General features: G+C 44.7%; 1 protein-coding gene across 1 annotated transcript in view; it reads left to right on the plus strand.

Annotated features, from left to right (window-relative positions):
- DAZAP2 (DAZ associated protein 2) overlaps nucleotides 1-24,597 on the plus strand; it is a 49,067-nt gene extending 24,470 nt beyond the window's left edge. The window contains exons 2-4 of the mRNA XM_069758626.1: nucleotides 2,184-2,308; nucleotides 19,548-19,793; nucleotides 21,810-24,597. Of these exons, the coding sequence (XP_069614727.1) occupies nucleotides 2,184-2,308; nucleotides 19,548-19,793; nucleotides 21,810-21,938 (500 nt within the window). The 3' untranslated portion in view covers nucleotides 21,939-24,597. The remainder of the gene's footprint in view (nucleotides 1-2,183; nucleotides 2,309-19,547; nucleotides 19,794-21,809) is intronic.
- Nucleotides 24,598-24,858: the final 261 nt, after the last annotated feature.

The following is a 24,858-nucleotide window of genomic DNA, read 5'->3' on the forward strand; positions in this document are numbered from 1 at the left end:
ATATTTACCCTGGTTACCATTGTAAAAGTAAAAAAAAAAACAAAACAAAAAAAAAACTACATACTCACATTCTGATGTCTGTCACATCCCCCGCCGGCAGTAACTGACTGTCAGCGCCGGCAGTAACAGCAGGGAAGCTCTCGGCAGCAGCACGTGCATTAGCAGTGCTCCTGCCAAAAGCAGTCTTAACCCTGTGGACGCCGGGGGAAGTGACAGACATCAGAATGTGAGTATGTACTGTTTTTTTTTTTTTTTTTAACTTTTACAATGGTAACCAGGGTAAATATCGGGTTACTAAGCGCGGCCCTGCACTTAGTAACCCGATGTTTACCTGGGGACTTCGGCATCGTTGAAGACCGTTTCAACGATGCCGAAGTCTTTCCCCTGATTGTTGGTCGCTGGAGAGAGCGGTCTGTGTGACAGCTCCCCAGTGACCACACAACGACTTACCAACGATCACTGCCAGGTCGTATCGCTGGTTGTGATCGTTGGTAAGTCGTTTAGTGTACATTCAGACTAGCGTTGTGCTAGTGTGCGTCGGCGCCGCGTCGGGCGACGCACGCGTCATGCGCCCCTATGTTTAACATGGGGGACACATGCGTTTTTGCTTGTTGCGTTTTGCGACAAATGCGTCTTTTTTGCCGCAAGCGTCGGACCAAGAAAACGCAACAAGTTGCATTTTTCTTGCGTCCGATTTTCGGCAAAAAACGACGCACGCGTCGCAAAACGCAGCGTTTTTGCGTGCGTTTTGCCGCGTTTTTCGGTGCGTTGTGCGTCGCGTCGCACAACGCTAGTCTGAACGTAGCCTAAGTGTGACTTAAGCTTAATTCTTTGGTTTTGATATAACCAACAAAGTACAGCAGATTTCAACCTTGTCTCATTACAGACACAACAAACACATGTGCAGTTGTATTCTCGCAGAGTTGTCAGTTCTGTTGTATACAGGGCTGTGGAGTCGGTAAGTCAAACCTCCAACTTCTCAATATCCATGACTCCGACTCCACCAAAATGGGCTCCAACTCCACAACTTCGACTCCACAGCCCTGCATGCACACACATGCTGCCTGTGAGGTGGAAGCTGAAGATTTGCGAAAGGACAACTGCAAAGATGCCTGTTGTGTTTGTAATGCGACAAGGTTCACCTCTGCTATTGTGTTGGTTATGAGCAGTCACAGCTCTGCAGGATAGCTGCCAGCACTGAGGACAACTCTGCATGGAAATGTGTGTGTTCTGTGTTAGCTCTGATCTCACTGCAGAGCCGAGTGTGATAGAGAGCAGACTGTCAGTCATTACATGTCTCACACTGGTAACACCCCTATTCATGTATAATAATTCTCAGGGAGATCTGTGTCGGGCCCATAGATATTAAGAGCTCATCGTATACAAGATGAATATGGATTTGTGTGGAGTAAGGCATCGGATCGCAGATATCAAGCCATCACTTTATTCAACTTTCTATGACCTAAACTGCTTAGGAGAGTCATACAAAGCAGAATTGATATATCGACACAATAGGGAAATGATGCAGTCTTTCCTGGGCTAAAGCGCATTTCCAGTGGGCTACTAACACAAAATGCAAAATTGTTCTGTGCTTGATGAATCAAAATGTTTTGTTTTTTTATTTTTTTTTTGTATAAACCTTGAATGCAGTGTTCTGTGAACTTAAGAGCGACCATCGAGTGTATCTGCCCATAGGGAGGATTTTGAGCTATCTGCCCATATGGGGCTGCATCAGTGCCAATGGCGTGAGCAACTTGCACATGTTGAAAGGCGTTCTGAATACTCAGCATTATATAGTGTTTAGAACAACGTCTAGATCAGGGACAGCCGTGCGTATTTCATCCAGAAAATGTGAAACCGCACACTGCTTCCATATCGCCACATTCACAGCGTACCTACTTTTTCTGGAATTGGTGTTGTAGATTGTGAGCGTTATTTGGGACAGGACTGTTGTAAATGGTGACACTATCTGTGCGGCGCTGCAGATTATGTTGGTGCTGTGTAAAACAAAAAACTGATAATGATCTCCACAGTCGGCGTGCCAAGTGTATTACATGGCAGCGTTCATTAATGGTCACCATGTAATGGAAGTATTGGCCAGAAACGCCTGCTTTATGTGATATTTCTGTTTCCTATGTATTGACACCCTCCTTTTTACTTCTCCTTCGGTCCTTCCTCTACAGAACAATACCCAACTCCTCCAGCCTACCCAACCCAGGCTCCCAATACTCAGTCTGCCTACCCACCAGCAGCCATGCATCTCTCTCAAGCTCCCCCGTACACAGACGCTCCTCCTGCTTATTCTGAGGTATAGTATAATATAACCTGATATGTTTTATTGTCTAGCCGTATCCATTTAAGTGTAAAAAAAAATAAAAAATTTAGAAATCTATTTTTTTTCCTCCAAAGTATTTGTACAAGTCGTAGTTTTTTTTATGGGCAGAGTTGTTGTTGTTCCATTATTGTGTTAATGATACCCTTATTCTGTGGCATTAGTTATTTGTCTGTCTAGCCATGTAGGTTTTTCTGTGTTTTTATTAGCACCAGGACTATTTAATTTTCTGGGGGAGGAAAGATGGCCCCCCCCCCCCCCCCCCCCCCCCAAAAAAAAAAAAAGAAAAAAAACAGCAATTCTGGCCTTTTATTTTTCCTTTTCCCGTTTATAGTGTGGGATAAATAATGGCATGCGGTTTTCTAGAGCTTATTCAGGCCTACTAGATCTGACCTTGGACTTGGAGATACAGCTCCATGCTTCCTCAGGAACTTTCTGACCCCACGGGATATTGTGTAAGGGCTCTATTAATTAAAATAGGACCCGTACATAATACTTGTTGGACATCGGGGGAGGGGGGGGGGGGTGTAGTTGTGACTGATGTCAGATTGTGTGGCAAACTATGTACATTACATTGTTATAAGCCAAATTGTACAACTAGATGACATCAGCAATGCCGTTTCTACAAAATGCGTGTTAAAAATGAATAGCTTTTGTTGCATAATATGAGTGTAGATTGCAGCGAGCCTGTGATCTTATGACCGATCTCCACGCCATGGGCGGACATACCGCCTGTTCAACCTGTGCAACCGCACAGGGGCCCAGAGCGGGAGGGGGCCCCCCAACGGACATACAAAGCAGTGAATGTGAATGACAGCCGGCGGTAGTATTACTGCTAACAGGAGAAGCCGGGGGGCCCGCTCTGCTGCACGCATGTGATATGACAGTTAAATGGGCCCCCCTCCTCACCTGCTAGCATATATTATGCTGCTGTCTAGCTGGCTGTCACTGCTGTGGTCTGCGGTGAGGTGACGGGTAGCAGACGCTGGACCAGGAAGGGAGGAGTCACTGAAGCTTGCTCAGGACCTGTGATGAGGTCACAGGAGGGGAGAAGTCAGGAGTCACATGATCAGGGGCCTCCGTGTATTGCAGGACTCTGCTGTGCTGTCATGGTGCTAGACGGTAAGCTTATGTGTAATGTCAGGAGTTGTTTACAGTGTGGATGTAGCAGAGCCGTGTGTGTACGAGGTGTACAGAGTGGAGCCGTGTGTGTATGAGGTGTACGGAGCAGAGCCGTGTGTGTGTGAGGTGTGCGGAGCCGTGTGTGTGTGTATGAGGTGTACGGAGCGGAGCCGTGTGTGTATGAGGTGTACGGAGCGGAGCCGTGTGTGTATGAGGTGTACGGAGCGGAGCCGCGTGTAGGAGTAAATGTGTGGCCATAATACAGTATGGAGCATCATGTGTGGCCATATTTTTTTGTTTATAATTACTGTTTATGAAACAGTGTGATCAGCAGTGCTAAATGGCTGTGGTTCGGATGTGGATATGGGTGAGACTAGTTGTGAAATGGGTGTCGTCAGAGGCATGGCTTAAAATTTGCCGCTGCACGCGCCACAAACTTTATCCCTCTTTCCCCTCTTCAAAAGTTGGGAGGCATGGTTTAACTGCGCCCCTACTTGTATATGTTTGAGGAAAAGATGTGTGTGTAAATGGGTGTGGCTTACAAAATGGGTGTGGTTTTCTTACACACAAAATAGAAATAGCAAAGGCGTGCACTCTGGTCAATGTAGATAGGTGCAGGCTGAACCAAGGTAACTTCACAAATAAGTAAAAAACAGCCGCACTCGAGTTTTTGGTTTTTTCATATGCAGAGAAGTAATTTATTATGTTCACCACAGTGATATTGCGAAGCTGGGGTCACCACAATCGTATAAAGGTACTGAGGTAACGTTTCGGCCCTGTTGTGGGCCTTTGTCAAACCTCACTTGTTGTAGAAAGAAAAAAGTGGAAGGTACCCCGAAATTGTGGGACAGATAGTAGCATGAGGCAGGCTCCAGGGAAAACGTTTGGCGTAAATGCAGAGAAAAAGTAAGTCAGGGAAGGGGAAAATATCCCAGTTTGTGCTGCGGATCCGGTGTGCTGACGTCCCTGTGGTGATGCTTGACAAAGGCCCACAACAGGGCCGAAACGTTGCCTCAGTACCTTTATACGATTGTGGTGACCCCAGCTTCGCAATATCACTGTGTTCCTACACACAAACACAGAACCTGTTGTTAAAAATTTGAATCCCACCCCTGCCTATATGTTTACATAACTTTGTTGCGCTATTGGGGGGGGGGGAAGCGGGAAGATTTCTTGCACAGGGGCCCTCTGCAGTCTGTGTCCGCCCCTGCTCCATGCCTATTACTGTGTTAATGCTTCGTTGATCTGGTTAAATCTCTCCTTTCTGTTATGTTTGTGCAGCAATGACCACTATCGCCGTGGTTATAGTGGCTAAATCATAACCTAAAAGTCACTATTTATTTTGCCAGCATGAAATAAGATAGTGGCCAATTATTTTCTTTACTAGATGGTGGCCCGATTCTAACGCATCGGGTATTCTAGAATATGCATGTCCACGTAGTGTGTTGCCCAGTCACGTAGTGTGTTGCCCAGCCACGTAGTGTGTTGCCCAGCACAGAGCCACAGAGACTTAAAAAAAAAAAAAAATAAACATATACTCACCTTCCGAAGGCCCGTTGGAAGTCCTGCTATACTTACCATTTGCCGCTCCTCGCCACTCTCCCGGGACCGCTCCATTGCAAGCGGCAGCTTCCGATCCCAGGGCTGGTCTGAGCAGGACCTATGATGACATCGTGGTCACATGACCGTGACGTCACGGCAGGTCCTTGTTGCACACCAGCCCTGGGACCGGAAGCTGCCGCTTGCAATGGAGCGGTCCCGGGAGAGTGGCGAGGAGCGGCAAAGGCAGCGGAGGGTGAGTATAGCAGGTTTTTTTATTATTATTATTTTTAACATGACATATTTTTACTATTGATGCTGCATAGCCAGCATCAATAATAAATAGTTGGGGACACACAGGGTTAATTGCAGCGGTAACGGAGTGCGTTACACAGCGGGCCGTTACTGCTGCCATTAACCCTCTGTGAGTGGAGGGGATTATGGAGCGGGTGTCGGGCAGTGAGAGCAGGGGAGGGACTAATCGGACTGTGCCTGTCGCTGATTGGTTGCGGCAGCCATGACAGGCAGCTGCCGAGACCAATCAGCGAATGAATAACCGTGACAGAAGGACAGACAGACGGAAGTACCCCTTAGACAATTATATATATTTAGATGGGTCACATGACCTTTTTTAAAAAAAAAAAAATAAATACATTTCCTTATACTCAACTCAATAATACACACTTGGCTCCTGCAGTGTTCCAGGTTTGTCTTACACGTGCCCCCATCACTTAGTAGTGAAGCCAGTAGTTGGCCCCCGACAGCAGGGGCCACTTATATCGGCAGCTTGTAACCAAAGATTGGATAACAAGATGATTGATTAATTTTACTTTTTGTTCAGATACAATTATTTAATAATAAATATTATTTGTTGCTGATGACATACTGTAAATATTTGTATGTTTTAGGCTGGCTTCACATTTGCGTTTTTTGCCACTGCGTTTGTAACGCATATAAACGCATGCGTCGTGTTTTCCTATATTTAACACTAGCTGAAGAGCCCGGCGTTGCCTGGGCATAGTAAATATCTGTGATTAGTTATAGCACCTCACTTCTCTTATTTTCCCACCACGCCTCTCATTTTCCCCCTCACATTTCTCATTTTCTCCCTCACTCCTCTCATTCCCCCCTAACACTTGTCATTTCAACCTCACATCTGTCATTTTCTGATCACTCCACTATTTTTCCTCACTCCTCTCATTTTGCACTCACACCTTTTCATTTTCACCTCACACCTCTCATTTTCACCTCATTACCTCAGTATATACATGTTTGTCATCTCCCTTATATATAGTATACATCTGTATGTCATCTCCTGTATATAGTATATACCTGTATGTCATCTCCCCTGTATATAGTATATACCTGCTGTGTGTCATCTCCCCTATATATAGTATATACCTGAATGTCATCTCCTTCTATATATAGTATATACCTGTATGTCATCTCCTCCTGTATATAGTATATACCTGTGTGTCATCTCCCCTGTATATAGTATATACCTGCATGTCATCTTCTATATATAGCATATACCTGTATGTCATCTCCTCCTGTATATAGTATATACCTGTATGTCATCTCCTCCTGTATATAGTATATACCTGTCATCTCCCCTGTATATAGTATATACCTGCATGTCATCTTCTATATATAGCATATACCTGTATGTCATCTCCTCCTGTATATAGTATATACCTGTATGTCCTCTCCTCCTGTATATAGTATATACCTGTGTCATCTTCTATATATAGCATATACCTGTATGTCATCTCCTCCTGTATATAGTATATACCTGTATATCATCTCCTCCTGTATATAGTATGTACCTGTATGTCATCTCCTCCTCTATATAGTATATACCTGTGTGTTATCTCTCCTGTATATAGTATATACCTGTGTGTCATCTCTCCTGTATATAGTATATGCCTGTGTGTCATCTCCTCCTGTATTAGACCGCGTTCACATGCTATTTGGTCAGTATTTTTACCTCAGTATTTGTAAGCTAAATTGGCAGCCTGATAAATCCCCAGCCAACAGGAAGCCCTCCCCCTGGCAGTATATATTAGCTCACACATAGACATAATAGACAGGTCATGTGACTGACAGCTGCCGTATTTCCTATATGGTACATTTGTTGTAGTTTGTCTACTTATTAATCAGATTTTTTTATTTTTGAAGGATAATACCAGACTTGTGTGTGTTTTAGGGCGAGTTTCGTTTGTCAAGTTGTGTGTGTTGAGTTGCGTGTGGCGACATGCATGTAGCGACTTTTGTGAGATGAGTTTTGTGTGGCAACATGCGTGTAGCAACTTTTTGTGTGTCGAGTTGCATGTGATAGGTTAGTGTAGCAAGTTGTGTGCAGCAAGTTTAGCGCATGGCGAGTTTTGCGCGTGGCGAGTTTTATGTGTGGTGCCTTTTGAGTATGTGCAAGTTTTGTGTGAGGCAACTTTTGCATGTGTTGCAACTTTTGTGCATGTGGCAATTTTTCCGCGTGTGCAAGTTTTGCGTGTGGCGAGTTTTCCATGAGGTGAGTTTTGCACTTGTGGGGAGTTTTGCAAGAGCCTAGTTTTTGCATGTGGCGAGTTCTGCGCGTGGCGAGTTTCGAGTGGCGACTTTTGTGTTTCAACTTTTATGTGGCGAGGTTGGTGTATTTGTGGTGAAATGTGTGCTGAGGGTGGTATATGTGTTCAAGCACGTGGTAGTGTGTGGCGCATTTTGTGTGTGTGTTCATATCCCCGTGTGTGGTGAGTATCCCATGTCGGGGCCCCACCTTAGCAACTGTACGGTATATACTCTTTGGCGCCATCGCTCTCATTCTTTAAGTCCCCCTTGTTCACATCTGGCAGCTGTCAATTTGCCTCCTACACTTTTCCTTTCATTTTTTCCCATTATGTAGATGGGGGCAAAATTGTTTGGTGAATTGGAAAGCGCGGGGTTAAAATTTCACCTCACAACATAGCCTATGACGCTCTCGGGGTCCAGACGTGTGACTGTGCAAAATTTTGTGGCTGTAGCTGCGACGCCTCCAACACTTTTCCTTTCACTTTTTTCCCCATTATGTAGATAGGGGCAAAATTGTTTGGTGAATTGGAACGCGCTGGGTTAAAATTTCGCCTTACAACATAGCCTATGACGCTCTCGGGGTCCAGACGTGTGGCTGTAGCTGCGACGGTGCAGGTGCCAATCCCGGACACACACACACACACACACACACACACACACACACACACACACACACACACACACACACACACACACACACACACACACACACACACACACAGCTTTATATATTAGATTAAAAACGCATGCGGTTTTTTTTTGTACGCGTTTGGCTGCGTTTGACGACGCATGCGTCTTTTCGATGCTTGCGTCTTGGCGTGGAAATGCAACATGTAATTTCTAGAGGTGTTTTTTTGCAGCAAAAAAACGCATTCGTTCGATTGCGTCAAAAAAACGTATTGCTGTCCATGTAAACGCATGCGTTTTTAAGCACATGCGTTTGGTTGCGTTTTTGAACGCATGCGTTTCAATAGAGAAAAACAAGTCTAGACACTGATCAGCCACTCCCCATCATCAAGGTGATAAAGGGATCCCTAGCCCTAACCCTAACCCTAATGGGAAAATGGAAATAAATACATTTTTTTAATTTTTAAAATTTTCCCTAACTAAGGGGGTGATGAAGGGGGGTTTGATTTCTATTTATAAGGGGTTTTCTAGTGGATTTTTATGATTAGCAGCCGTCGCACACTGAAAGACTTTATTTTACCCTTCGCCACGACAGCACCCCACATGAGAGAGAGGGATCCGCCCATAGGAACAGGAAACCTACAGAATAAAAGGAGGCGGTCCCCTCTCCTCCTCAGTTTAGGTTTCCTGTTCCTACAGGGACCCGGCTTACCTACAGATGAAGAGGAAGCCCTGGGCCATGCACCCGCCTGCGCCGGTTTCTGTGGGAACGGCAGGGGCTGCGGTACCAGAAGCAGCGGCGGGGGAGCCCCTGCTTGCAGCCTCCCCCCTCGTCTGGCCAAACATCCACGGTCCGGGTCCGGTCACCGTAGGTCCGGCCGGCACTGTGAGGACGCGCGCGCTGCAGCGGCCGGCTTAATAGCCTCTGGCGGCCGCATGGTGAGTGAGAACGGCGCGTCTAACCCGGAAGTCGCGGGAGCACTTCCGGGTTGGTCCGGGGAGGCAGGAGAATGGGCGGCAAGTTTAAAAATGCAGCGCTAGCGTCGGGCCGGTGTGTGTGAAATGGCTTCACCGGCCGACGAAGCGCACCTGCCCGCAGTGCAACAGCGCTCTCCCAGCAGGGAGAGAAGCACGAGGAGCAGCACAAAGAGTGGTGGCCGACCTCCAGAGAAGAGTTCTACCACCAAACGAATTCCGCCTCCAGAACCGGTACCTGTCAGCTTCACTGGGTGAGTTTTTGAAAGAGTCTCTTCCTATATGCTGATATATGTTCCTCCTGTATCCTTCCTCTAGACTAAGAAAAGGACACACAAATCTAAGCATAAAGAGTGTGCTTTATGTACGCAGCCCCTCCCGGATGATTATGCCAAAAAACTGTGTGCAGAGTGTATCATGCAAACTCTACGGCAGGAAAATATCATGACTCCCTCAGATGTCAGAGCTATTATCCGAGAAGAGATGCAGGGTTTGGCGCAGACAAGTAGCGCCAGTACCCGTCAGCCTAGCAGGTCCCGGTCTCCGGTTAGTTCGGAGTCAGAGGGTGTATGTATTTCTTCAGACGAAGAGGGATCTCAGCCGAGCTCATCCGAGACTGAAGGGGGACTTTGTCTTCCCAACAGTAATGTGGACAATTTAATAAAATCTGTCAGGAGCACGATGGGGTGCCCAGATGGGAAAGAAAAGAAATCAGCACAGGACATAATGTTTGCGGGGTTAGGACAGAAGAAACGTAGGTCCTTCCCCGTCATACAAACCATCAAAGATATTGTCAAAAAGGAGTGGGACAAGCAGAATAGAGGGTTTTTACCATCATCCTCTAAAAGGCGCTATCCCTTCAGCGATGAAGACCTAAACACCTGGTCAAAGGTGCCAAAAGTTGATGCTGCGGTAGCCTCCACAACCAAACAGTCGGTCCTACCAGTGGAGGATTCAGGGGTCCTGACAGACCCGCTGGACCGTAAAGCAGAAGCTTTACTAAAGAGGTCATGGGAAGTCAATACGGGGGCGTTCAGGCCCGCCATATCTAGTACCTGTACTGCAAGATCTCTACTAGTATGGACGGAGCAATTGGAGGAACAGATTAGAGGCAAAACTTCGAGGGAATCTATCCTGCTGAAATTGCCTCAAATTAAAGAAGCAGTAGCATTCCTAGCTGATGCCTCAGTGGACTCGCTACGTCTTGCAGCCAGGTCAGCCGGCCTAGTCAACACAGCCCGGCGTGCACTCTGGCTAAAAAATTGGAAGGGGGACGCACAAGCTAAAGCGAAACTTTGTGCGATTCCCTGTCAGGGTGAGTTCCTTTTTGGGAAGACGCTGGATGAACTCCTGAATAAAGCAGGTGAAAGGAAGAAAGGCTTCCCTAACCAGTATCTTCCATCCTACAGGAGGGCCTTCAGGAGACGCCCCTTTACTAGGAACAAGCCGCTTGAACAAAGAGAGCGATGGGAGTCGAAGGACCCAAAGCAAAAAGGTGCCTTTTTTAGCGGGTCCCATAATCCGAGACGTAAATACCGCTAACCAGGAAGTAGGCGGCAGATTAAAATTTTTTCTTCCCCAATGGGAACAGATAACATCCAGCCAGTGGATTCTGGACATTGTGCAATACGGCCTTAAATTAGAATTTGATCGAATCCCTTGGGATTCCTTCATAATAACATCTCCAAAAGGTCAGGACCAACAGAGGGCTCTAGAAATAGAGATCCTATCTCTTCTATCTAAGAAAGTCCTGATTGAAGTTCCCCAGGATCAAAAAGGGAAAGGGTTCTACTCCCCTTTATTCCTGATTAATAAACCAGATGGTTCATTTAGAACCATCATAAATCTTAAAAAATTAAATTCTTTCCTGCGTAATCATACCTTCAAAATGGAATCCATTAGTTCTACCATAAAACTCTTATTCCCTAGGTGTTTCATGGCCGGAATAGACTTAAAGGACGCCTATTACCATCTTCCCATACATGCCGAACATCAGCAGTACCTAAGGGTAGCAGTCACCCTGGAGGGAAAGATTCGTCACTTTCAATATGTTGCAATGCCATTTGGGCTTTCTATGGCTCCCCGCGTCTTCACTAAGGTGATACTAGAAGTGATGGCTCATCTACGCCAACGAGATACCTTGATAATACCCTACCTAGATGACTTTCTAGTGGTAGGAAGCTCTACACTTCAATGTAAAACTCGTTTATCTAATACGATCTCGTCCCTACAGGAGTTAGGTTGGATCGTCAACTTCGAAAAATCTCGGCTGAATCCAGAAACCGTTCAGACATTTCTAGGAATCCAGCTAGACTCCGTAAGTCAGAAATGCTTTCTTCCTCAGTCAAAGAGGTTGACTATACAATCAAAGGTATCAGACGCAATACGCAAACCCTACATGACACTAAGAAAGGCCATGTCCTTACTGGGGTCATTATCATCATGTATCCCTGCTGTACCTTGGGCACAATTCCATACCCGTCAATTGCAGTACGAAGTATTGTCGGCTCAGGGGAAAGACGGTTATCTAGAAAGTAGAATAACTCTTTCCAGTAATGTCTTAGAATCGCTATCCTGGTGGCTAGACATGGACCACCTATCACGGGGTGTGCCATGGATAATAGACCCGTCTAAAATAATTACCACCGACGCCAGCCCTATTGGGTGGGGAGCACATATGGAAGACAATCTGGCCCAAAATACTTGGGATCAGACAGAATTAATATGTTCCTCCAACTGGAAGGAGTTAAAAGCAATAGAATGTGCCTTATATCATTTTCTTCCGCAGATTCATGGAACAAATGTAAGAATTTACTCAGACAATTCCACCGCAGTGGCATACTTGAACCGTCAGGGTGGTACAAAGTCAGGAAGTCTGATGACCATAGCTGCAAACATCTTTCAGCTGGCAGAGGCTCATCTAACATCCTTAACAGCCCTGCACATCAAAGGTGTAGAGAACATCAGGGCAGACTACCTCAGCAGAAACGAGTTGCGTCAAGGAGAATGGACCTTAAACAAATCCATATTCAGAAGGATAACAGAAGCATGGGGGATACCACAAATCGACCTATTTGCCACAAGAGACAACCGGCAAGTACAAAGGTTCGCTTCCCTGAACACCAGGGATCACCCAGATATGTTGGACTCTCTCCACCATCCTTGGCGGTTCAGACTGGCATATGCCTTTCCTCCAATGTCTCTGATTCCTCTAGTGATCAGAAAGATCAGGAGGGAACAGGCAAGAGTAATCCTCATTGCACCATTCTGGCCGAAAAGACCATGGTTCTCTTGTCTCCAGACCATGTGCCTATGCGATCCTTGGATCCTCCCATCAGACAAGGAGCTGCTGTACCAAGGCCCCTTTTTCCACCCGCAAGTGAAAGGTCTTCACTTGACGGCGTGGAATTTGAGAGGCAACTATTAAGTTCCAGAGGGTTCTCAACAGAACTAGTAAACACCCTCTTATTGAGCAGGAAAAGATCTACCACCCTAATATATAGTAGGGTATGGAATAAATTTTTAGACTTCTACACGGTACCGTTCACTAAGCAAGTTCCACTCACACCTATCCTAGAGTTCTTGCAAAAAGGCCGAGAGTTAGGACTATCTGTAAATACCTTAAGAGTTCAGGTCTCGGCATTAGGAGCCCTATATGGATGCAATATAGCAGCTAATAGGTGGATCTCCAGATTCATAAAATCTTGTGAACGTAGTAAACCGGTCCATATTCCCCGTCTACCTCCGTGGGATTTAAATCTAGTATTAGAGGCCTTAACAAGCTCTCCATTTGAACCATTAGATTCAATACCTTTAAAAATCCTAACATATAAAGTAGCCTTACTAGTAGCCCTAACCTCAGCTAGACGGGTTAGTGACATCCAGGCCCTATCAGTAGACCCACCTTTCTTACTGATATTTCATGATCGGATAGTCCTGAAACCAGACCCCTCATACCTCCCTAAGGTAGCGTCCACCTACCACAGGTCACAAGAAATATTTCTCCCTTCCTTTTTTGATTCACCTGTAACTCCAGAACATCATAAGTTCCACACCTTAGATGTCAGAAGAGCCATCCTGACTTATATAGAAAGGTGTCAGACATGGAGGGAGAGTAGGGCTCTGTTTATCTCCTTTCAGGGCCACAAGAAAGGACATGGGGTCACGAGAGCTACCATATCTCGGTGGATCAGAGAGGCTATCTGCTTGGCCTATACGTCAAAAGGCGAGATTCCTCCAGTGGGTATAAAAGCGCACTCAACACGAGCCATGGCTTCCTCCTGGGCGGAACAAGCAGATGTACCGATCCATTTAATATGTAAGGCTGCAACTTGGTCTACACCTTCTACCTTCTACAACCATTATAGACTTGATCTGTCCACGTCTTCTGATCTGACCTTTGGTAGAGCTGTTCTTAATACAGTAATCCCACCCAAATAATGACTCTCTGAAAATCTCTCATGTGGGGTGCTGTCGTGGCGAAGGGTAAAAAGCCGGATTACGTACCGGTAATGCTCTTTTAATGAGTCCACGACAGCACCCATGTATTACCCTCCCTAAATTATGCACAGCTCTTTCCTTTAAGGTCACAAATAATGGTTGTATAGAGTTAAGAAATTTATGTGACTGAATAAGAATGAATACTAACACTTTTGCGGTTCCCCTTTTTATACTCTGTAACTAAACTGAGGAGGAGAGGGGACCGCCTCCTTTTATTCTGTAGGTTTCCTGTTCCTATGGGCGGATCCCTCTCTCTCATGTGGGGTGCTGTCGTGGACTCATTAAAAGAGCATTACCGGTACGTAATCCGGCTTATTCCAAAAAATATTTTTTGCGTTACCATATTTTGAGAGCTACAATTTTTCCATATTTTGGTCCAGAGTCATGTGAGGTCTTGTTTTTTGCAGGACGAGTTGACATTTTTATTGGTAACATTTTCGGGCACGTGACATTTTTGATTGCTTTTTATTCCGATTTTTGTGAAGCAGAATGAACAAAAACCAGCTTGTGAAATTTCTCATCATGCGTACCAAAAGCGCAAACGCAGGAAAAAACGCATGTAGACGCGTACAAACGCGGCATTTTTTTTAACCGCATGCGACAATGCATGCGTCTAAAAAAACGCAGCGTTTGTACGCGTTTACATGCGTTTTTTTCACCACTTTCGGATGCGTTCTAAACGCTGCGGATTTAAACGCAAATGTGAAACCAGCCATAGGCCTTATTTTCATTTATCTGATTTTTTTTTTTTTAATCTCCATGTAATAACAAAACTCTGTACTGAAACAGATGTGGCAATTGATGTCATAGTTTTCTATGGGATTGTTCCCATTCTTCTGGTGCAGCAGTTGTTGCCCTGGACTTTTCAAGGAACCAGATAAGAATACGCCACATGTTAAGGGGAACCTGTCGGCCCGATTTTGTAATGTATAGTAAAGACATGGCTGTAATGGCGCTGTCATACTGATTACAATGTTACCTTTGGTAATGAAATCGGCTTTGTGGTTCTTCTTCTTTAACCCCTTCCCGACCTGTGACACAGCGTATGCGTCATGAAAATCGGTGCCAATCCGACCTGTGACGCATATGCTGTGTCACAGAATGATCGCGTCCCTGCAGATTGGGTGAAAGGGTTAACTCCCATTTCACCCGATCTGCAGGGACAGGGGGAGTGGTAGTACAGCCCAGGGGGGGTGGCTTCACCCCCATCATGGCTACGATTGCTCTGATTGGCTGTTTCACTTTCAACAGCCAATCTGAGCGATTTGTAATATTTCACCTATTAAAACTGGTGAAAAATTACAATCCAGCCATGGCCGATGCTGCAGTATCGTCGGCCATGGCTGGAAACACTGGTCTGAACACCCCAACCAACCGACCCCCCCACCCCACTTATTATTATTTTTTTTTTTTCCCCCCCCCCAGTCCTCCAATCACTCCGGTACACAGCTCCACTCCCCTCCGTCCTCCTGTCCGCTCCCCCCGTGCTCCAACCACCCCCCCTGCGCTCCGATCCACAGCCTCCACCCCCCCGTGCTCCCACCCCACCCCACCCCACCCCACCCCATCATACTTACCGAGCCTCCCGTGGTCCGTCCGTCTTCTTTCCTGGGCGCCGCCATCTTCCAGATTCGTTTCAAGTGCATTTTGATCACTGTGACCTATCACAGTGATCAAAATAAAAAAAATACTAAATGACCCCCCCCCCCTTTGTCACCCCCATAGGTAGGGACAATAATAAAATAAAGAATTTTTTTTTTTCTTCCACTAAGGTTGGGGTAAGAACTAGGGTTAGGGTTAGGGCTTGGGCTTTGGTATGTGCACACGTATTCTGGTCCTCTGCGGATTTTTCCACAGCGGATTTGATAAATCCGCAGTGCTAAACCGCTGCGGATTTACCGCGGTTTTTCTGCGCATTTCGCTGCGGTTTTACAACTGCAGTTTACTTTTGGAGCAGTTGTAAAACCGCTGCGGAATCCGCAGAAAGAAGTGACATGCTGCGGAATGTAAACCGCTGCGTTTACGTGCAGTTTTTCCGCAGCATGTGTACAGCGATTTTTTTTTTTTTTTTTTTTTTGTTTCCCATAGGTTTACATTGAACTGTAAACTCATGGGAAACTGCTGTGGATCCGCAGCGTTTTCCGCAGTGTGTGCACATACCTTTTAGAATTAGGCTATGTGCACACGGTGCGGATTTGGCTGCGGATCCGCAGCGTATTGGCCGCTGCGGATTCGCAGCAGTGTTCCATCGCAAACCTATGCAAAACCAAATCCGCTGTGCCCATGGTGCGGAAAATACCGCGCGGAAACGCTGAGTTGTATTTTCCGCAACATGTCAATTCTTTGTGCAGATTCCGCAGCGTTTTACACCTGTTCCTCAATAGGAATCCACAGGTGAAATCCACACAAAAAACACTGGAAATCCGCGGTAAATCCACAGGTAAAACGCAGTGCTTTTTACCTGCAGATTTTTCAAAAATGGTGCTGAAAAATCTCACACGAATCCGCAACGTGGGCACATAGCCTTAGGGTTAGGGTTGGAATTAGGATTGTGGTTAGGGTTGTGATTAGGGTTATGGCTACAGTTGGGATTAGGGTTAGGGGTGTGTTGGGGTTAGTGTTGGAGGTAGAATTGAGGGGTTTCCACTGTTTAGGCACATCAGGGGTCTCCAAACGCAACATGGCGCCACCATTGATTCCAGCCAATCTTGTATTCAAAAAGTCAAATGGTGCTCCCTCACTTCCGAGCCCCGACGTGTGCCCAAACAGTGGTTTACCCCCACATATGGGGTACCAGCATACTCAGGACAAACTGCACAACAATTATTGGGGTCCAATTTCTCCTGTTACCCTTGTGAAAATAAAAAAAATGCTTGCTAAAACATCATTTTTGAGGAAAGAAAAATGATTTTTTATTTTCACGGCTCTGCGTTGTAAACGTCTGTGAAGCACTTGGGGGTTCAAAGTGCTCACCACATATCTAGATAAGTTCCTTGGGGGTCTAGTTTCCAAAATGGGGTCACTTGTGGGGGGTTTCTACTGTTTAGCCACATCAGGGTCTCTGCAAACGCAACGTGACGCCCACAGAGCATTCCATCAAAGTCTGCATTTCAAAACGTCACTACTTCACTTCCGAGCCCCGGCATGTGCCAAAACAGTGGTTTACCCCCACATATGGGGTATCACCGTACTCGGGAGAAACTGGACAACTTTTGGGGTCAAATTTCTCCTTTTACCCTTGGGAAAATAAAAAATTGCGGGCTAAAAAAATCATTTTTGAGAAAAGAAAAATTGTTTTTTATTTTCATGGCTCTGCGTTATAAACTTCTGTGAAGCACTTGGGGGTTCAAAGTGCTCACCACACATCTAGATTAGTTCCTTTGGGGGTCTAGTTTCCAAAATGGGGTCATTTGTGGGGGATCTGCAATGTTTAGGCACACAGGGGCTCTCCAAACGCGACATGGTGTCCGCTAATGATTGGAGCTAATTTTCCATTTAAAAAGCCAAATGGCGTGCCTTCCCTTCCGAGCCCTGCGTGTGCCCAAACAGTGGTTTACCCCCACATATAAGGTATCGGCGTACTCGGGAGAAATTGCCCAACAAATTTTAGGATCCATTTTATCCTATTGCCCATGTGAAAATGAAAAAATTGAGGCAAAAAGAAATTTTTTGTGGAAAAAAAGTACTTTTTCATTTTTACGGATCAATTTGTGAAGCACCTGAGGGTTTATAGTGCTCACTAGCATCTAGATAAGTTCCTTGGGGGGTCCAGTTTCCAAAATGGGGTCACTTGTGGGGGAGCTCCAATGTTTAGGCACACAGGGTCTCTCCAAACGCGACATGGTGTCCGCTAAAGAGTGGAGCCAATTTTTCATTCAAAAAGTCAAATGGCGCTCCTTCCGTTCTGAGCCTTACCATGTGCCCAAACAGTGGTTTACCCCCACATGTGAGGTATCGGTGTACTCAGGAGAAATTGCCCAACAAATTTTAGGAACCATTTTATCATGTTGCCCATGTGAAAATGAAAAAATTGAGGCTAAAAGAATTTTTTTGTGGAAAAAAAGTACTTTTTCATTTTTGCGGATCAATTTGTGAAGCACCTGAGGGTTTATAGTGCTCACTGTGCATCTAGATAAGTTCCTTGGGGCGTCTAGTTTCCAAAATGGGGTCAGTTGTGGGGGAGCTCCAATTTTTAGGCACACGGGGGCTCTCCAAACGCAACATGGTGTCCGCTAAAGAGTGGAGCCAATTTTTCATTCAAAAAGTCAAATGGCGCTCCGTCCCTTCCAAGCCCTGCTGTGCGCCCAAACAGTGGTTTACCCCCACATATGAGGTATCAGCGTACTCAGGACAAATTGGACAACAACTTTCGTAGTTCAGTTTCTCCTTTTACCATTGGGAAAATAAAAAAATTGTTGCTAAAAGATCATCTTTGTGACTAAAAAGTTAAATGTTCATTTTTTCCTTCCATGTTGCTTCTGCTGCTGTGAAGCACCTGAAGGGTTAATAAACTTCTTGAATGTGGTTTTGAGTACCTTGAGGGGTGCAGTTTTTAGAATGGTGTCACTTTTGGGTATTTTCAGCCATATAGACCCCTCAAACTGACTTCAAATGTGAGGTGGTCCCTAAAAAAAATGGTTTTGTAAATTTCGTTGTAAAAATGACAAATCGCTGGTCGAATTTTAACCCTTATAACTTCCTAACAAAAAAAAATTTTGTTTCCAAAATTGTGCTGTTGTAAAGTAAACATGTGGGAAATGTTATTTATTAACTATTTTGTGTCTCATAACTCTCTGGTTTAACAGAATAAAAATTCAAATTGTGAAAATTGCGAAATTTTCAAAGTGTTCGCCAAATTTCCGTTTTTATCACAAACGCAGAATTTATTGACCTAAATTTACCACTAACATGAAGCCCAATATGTCACGAAAAAACATTCTCAGAACCGCTAGGATCCGTTGAAGCATTCCTGAGTTATTACCTCATAAAGGGACACTGGTCAGAATTGCAAAAAACGGCCAGGTCATTAAAGGGACACTGTCACCTGGATTTGGAGGGAACAATCTTCAGCCATGGAGGCGGGGTTTTGGGGTTTTTGATTCACCCTTTCCTTACCCGCTGGCTGCAATATTGGATTGAAGTTCATTCTCTGTCCTCTGTAGTACATGCAATCTTGCCTTGTGCAGACGTGTACTATGGAGGACAAAGAATGAACTTCAATCCAATATTGCAGCCAGCATGCAGCCAGCGGGTAAGGAAAGAGTGAATCAAAAACCCCAAAACCCCGCCTCCATGGCTGAAGATTGTTCCCTCAAAATCCAGGTGACCGTGTCCCTTTAAGGTCAAAATAAGCTGGGTCATGAAGGGGTTAATCACCATTTGTCGTATACTGCTAATCAGATTTGGGTGCACGGGGCCGTCTCCTCCTGATCTGTGACTCTCCGCTTGCTTCTTCCTATGTGAAGGGGGATTTCAAACAGAGGAGGCAGGTTACTATATATATAAGCAGTGACCTGTTGCATAAAGACCGGAGGCAGGTGGAGGGGAAACACCGAACAGTAACCCGAAAAAACCTTAGAGATGAAGGGCATGTAGAAAATGGCACAGTATGTACCCTGTGTGAACAAAGCTCAAGAGGTATATGCACACTGTCACAGCTGTCTTTCCAAGGTTTATATGAACATGCAACTTTCACAGGAATCTGTTACACAAGAAATATTAATGTAAAGTTACATGACACAAGTCGTATGTGAAACATCAGCCAATCCCCCCTCCCCTCCATTCCTCTTATACATGATTTGATGCTACTTGCTTGTTGATGGAATGTGAACCTTTTTTCCTAAATGTCTTGTTAAATGCTATTCCTGTCTGTTTTTTCTCTTCTGTGCAGCTGTATCGCCAAGGATATGTTCACTCAGCTGCTGCTGCTAACATGGCTGCTATGTCGGCAGCTTACCCAGGAGCGTCCATGTATCTGCCTATGGCTCAGACGATGCCGGTTGCACCCATGACTTCCTCTCTTCCCATGGCTTACTACCCCATTGGACCGGTGTATCCCCCTGGTTCCACACTCCTAGTTGAAGGTGGATATGATGCTGGTGCAAGGTTTGGTGCAGGAAGTTCAGCAAGCGTGCCAGTAAGTTTTCTGCATAATGAATGTATGAATAGAAGTTACGACGGGCCTGCACTAGTTATCTGCTGCCATTGCTGCTGTGTTTTATCACAGGATGCAAGTAGCGGTGTTGCTGGAACCCTAATGCAGCAAACCAGTTAAAGGGGGTTTCCCACAAACAAGTTAATTTTAATCAGAATCTTTATTATTTAAGTTCCACAATTGGATGTGTTTAAATTTTTTTTTTTTTATTATTATTATTGTGCCCTTGCTATGTACTGTGTAATTAAACTGCAATAAATGAACTGGAGAATAAGTTGGTATGCATGCAAAATAGGAGCATGTTCACACTGATCTTTATTGATGATCTTTATTTTTATATAGCGCTAACATATTCCGCAGCGCTTTACAATTTGCATACATTATCATCGCTGTCCCCAATGGGGCTCACAATCTACAATCCCTATCAGTATGTCTTTGGAATGTGGGAGGAAACCGGAGTGCCCGGAGGAAACCCACGCAAACACGGAGAGAACATACAAACTCTTTGCAGATGTTGTCTGGTCAATAAACAGACAAAGCCGATGATGGAAACAAGCAATAGTGTATAAAAAAAAAAAAATAAATAAGTCATCCCACCAGCGTCAGTGAACCCAAATTCAGGATGGTCCTATCCTCTAGTAACCTCTCTTTTGCATGCATACCAACTTTTAAAAGTAAATGATGATGCAAACCCATTTTTTTTTTTTTTTTTTCTTTTTACAATCTATGAAGTGATTTAAATTTTTTTGCGTTTGGGATCCCCATATTTGGATTATTGAATCATGTTACTTACGTCATTCTTTAGCACACCATAAACGCTACAAAAACTCCAAAAAGCAAAGGCAATATTGCAGGACCTTTTTTTCTTATTTGCCATTTCACTGGATTGTAATTTTTTTTTTCCCCTTCATTTTCCATTTCATTAGCTTGTTAAAAAAAAAAAAAAAAAAAAAAAAAAATTTGAGGTTTTATTCAAAACTACTCCTTGTCCTGCAGCCAACCAGCCCTCACACGGCTATGTCATCTGAAAAGTAAAAAAGAAGTTACGACGCTTAAATAAGGGATGAAAAAAATGAAAATAGTCTGGGGTTAGAAGTGGTTACAGGTTTCATTCCGGATATAAAATTCATGGCCACAGTCAGGAGAAGGAAAGGACTGGTGAGCGCCACCTCCCATTTACTGCCTGGCCCATGTCTGGGGATGAGCTGCAGCATCACACACGGCGTCACTGGTCAGCAGCTGCTTCACTGGCAGTAATCTACCAAAAATAAAATATATCCTAAAGCAGGTGGCCGCTGAGTGTTAGTTTGGCCGTCTGTGTTGGTAATTATCCACATTCTTTAACTAGAATTTAAGAATGACTCGAAGCGCGTCAGCACAGAATGACTGTTCAAACCACGTACAGGCGCGCGGGGCCTCACAGCGTGGCAGAATCTTTAAATACACCTCCCCACCTGCTTGGCTTCTTTCTATCTCTCCCCTTCTCTGATTCGATGAAGCAAGATCTGTCAATCAAATAAGAGGTGAAGAATGGCGATAGATGGAAATGATGGAGCAGGTGTGAAGGTGTATATAAATGCTGGCTCCGCTGTGAGGCACTTAGTTGACGACTTAGTTTGACCAGTCATCCTGTGCAGATGGAGCCCACTTTTAAAGGGCCTGTCACATGTGATCTGTGGGCAACGTGTGTATGCCTGAGTCCAGTGGGTGCTCATACTAGTGATTGACGGCCATCAGTGCATGCACAGTTATATGGAGAAGGCTGTCAATCACTCATTAGGACCGCTTACTGGATTCGTATACTTACAGACACCAGGGATTTCAATCAAATAGAATGTATTCCCCACAATGATGTAGATCAGTCAGATCATCCATTCCTACCTGCAGATCAGATATCATTTTCACATTTTCACCATGACAGGTGCCCTTTAAATCTGATGCACGTCTGTTTACATAAATCTGTCCAGTTTTTCCTGATTTTTGGTTCTTCTCTTTCAGCCTCCACCTCCTGGCTGCCCTCCCAACGCAGCTCAGCTGGCTGCCATGCAAGGTGCCAACGTCATAGTCACACAGAGAAGAGGCAACTACTTCATGGGGGGCTCAGATGGAGGTTACACCATGTGGTGAGGAGGATCCGCAGGCACCAAAGGGGGGGGGTATAAAGTAACAAAATGAGAATACAAGCGGGCTAATAATTTTGTACAAGGATTGACATCTCTGCGTGAGCACTCCCCACAATGCTCTGCTTTAGAATATTAACCCAGGATTGGAGTTTAGAAACAAGGCTGTGGGATGTCTGCTTGGTGCTTCGTACTCCTGCTGGAAATCCTTTATACAGAGGGGAAAAAAAATTGTTAAAAATGATAAAAAATAAAAATAAAAAAAAAAAGCTTTACATCCCTTTCTACCACTTCCTACCTCCCACTCACTTCTCTTCACCCTTTTATTATAATTAAACGTGCTGATAGGATCTTTGTATTAGGAAGGGGTATAAAAGAATTCCACTTTGAAGGTAACTTGGAGCTCAGCAGGTTGTTTGGCTTTGTTGCTAAGACAATTTATTTTCTGCAATATCTATAGAAAAGGACGTATATATATTGGAGCGAAAGTAATTTACACAAAGCGTTTTATCGCATCCATGATGTTTTTTTCAGACTGTCAAGTGCCTGTACGGTACCACAAAATGACTCCTTGTAGACTCGGCTGCAACATCTTGTGCAGTTGTAACATTTAGGTCTGTGCGGACATTATGGGCTGTCGTAGTCTCTCCAGACATTTGCTGCTTTGGCCAGTAGATGGCGTCGGACCACTGTACACTTGCAGAGGTCGGGTCTCTTATTTCATACAGTCTATTATTTCAGCGTCCAGCCGTGGTCCCTGGGTATGATGATCGTTCTTTTCACCTTTTTTTTTTTTTTTTGTAATGTTTTATATGTTGGTATTAGACATTTTCAGAAAACAAAAAAACAACAACGCTGTAGTTACGGTCAAGGAAGTACACTGCCCTGTAGGAGCTGGAGGATGATCAGCAGCTCCAAAGCTTCTGAAAACAGGCAGTGAATGGCTCTTGGGTCCAGTACTGGTAAATTCCAGTAATCCAGCAATACCAGTACCTGCATTATCCGAGTGCTGCTTTGATGTCTGATCTCGCAAGTTCACCATCAGAGAAAAGACAATAAACATTTCTGCCCATCTGATTAGAAGAATTTTACCTTTTGAGCTTTGATACATTTTACATAGAGATGAATGGGGAAAAGGTAGCATGACCGCTGTTATTTTATTGAAGACCTCTCGCAGCCGTATAAACCTCATTCCTAAGGGGTCACGCAGCTTTGAAACTTGTGTGACGTCCCAAATCTCTCCTCCGTGTGTAAATTAGTCAGATGTGGACCTCACTTATTTTATCAGTACGGCACATTTACACCTCATTTTGCCATTTTCATAGGCGGCATGCATCGGGGGATTATTCTTGCGTACCTCCCACAGACGTCACGGCATGCTTATACAGTGCTACCTATAACCCATAAGCTCCCATAGGAAAGTATGCAGCACAGAATCCTTTTTTTTTTTTTTTTTTTTTTCTGGATGCCTTTGTTTGGAATTGTGATGAGTTGCTCTATTCCATACAGAATAAGGTTATACCAATGTAGTTGAGCCCAAAATGACACATTCTTGGCTTTTGTCTGGCAAAGGGGGATACGTATGACATCTCTCGGTGCATACACCAGATGCAGCGTCCGCTGTGCTACATCATTGCCCTATGCCTAATGTTCTGACATTATATTATTACAGAACCTAATAGACCTTGTTCGCAGGAGGTCCGCTCTATTCACACTTTAGGGACACGCCTAAATCCCTTTATATCCGTAGATACATTTCTTGTTATTCCTGCTATTGAGGAATGAGAAGTCTGTGAACCATGAATCAATGTCTCCAAGCATTGTGAAATGGCAATGAGTAATCGCCACCGATATTGGGTATGTAGGTCGACATCTTACTTAGAAGTAAGACATGGGTTAAAGACGCCACATGGAATTATACCCGCTCCAGTATTATTACTCGTCCTTTTCTATATATAAATGTTCACTAGTGATGAGCGGATGTGCTCATGTAAGGTGTTATCTAAGCATGCTCATGCGTTAAGAGTATCTTCAGCGTGCTTGAATACCAAGTTTGAGTCCCCGCAGCTGCTTGTCTCGCGGCTTCGACAGCCGCAACGCATGCAGGGATCACCTAGCAAACAGGGATTCACTGCATGTGTTGTGGCTGGTGCAGCCGCAGGGACTCAAACGTGGTATTCGAGCGTGCCGAAGGTGCACGAGCACTTTATCCACACACCCTCACTCATCACTAGCGCTCACCTCTCTGAGGATTATGTTCTTCCAAACGGAGTTCCCGAAAAAGTCATGATATCTTCTGAATGCAATAAGAGTTAAATGTTTATAATGTCAGTGAATGGGTCTTCATATATCAAGATAATTTTTTTTTTTTAAAGCAGAAAAAACTTATTGTGTGAAAACCCATTCACGTCCTAAGCACCTCAAATGATGTTATAAATGATTATTCTTTATTTTAGAGGGACACTATCCTAAAGATTGGCCAAAGCTATATGGCAAAGCTTTGTAACCAAGTAAAGACCTCATCATTTTGGCTGTACAAAGGAAAACTCTCGCACAGGCTGTCAGTCGCTTGAATTCTCTTCATAGAAGCCATAGTTTGTTTGCAGTTCCAGTTTCTGAAAAACTGGTACTGACCTATCCATGCTTAACCCTATTAAACTCGGGGGGGGGGGGGGGGAAAAATCCCATCTTTACTGTTAGTGTCCCTTTAAATGAGTATCCTGTGAGAGATTTCAGGGATCCAGTTCAGTGCCCGTGTTGAGTACGTGGTCAGTTAGCTGCTTGTTGAAGTCACTTTATTGTTCTGCAAGTTCCTGCTGTTCCAAAGATCTCGCGTTTTGGTTTCCATTTCGTTTTGCTCAGAAGCAATAGGCAGAGTTTGTTCTTCAAGGTTCATCCGACATTCGAAGCGATGAGTGCGGCCTGAG

The sequence above is a fragment of the Ranitomeya imitator genome, chromosome 3, assembly GCF_032444005.1.
Source record: "Ranitomeya imitator isolate aRanImi1 chromosome 3, aRanImi1.pri, whole genome shotgun sequence".
Lineage (NCBI taxonomy): Eukaryota > Metazoa > Chordata > Amphibia > Anura > Dendrobatidae > Ranitomeya > Ranitomeya imitator.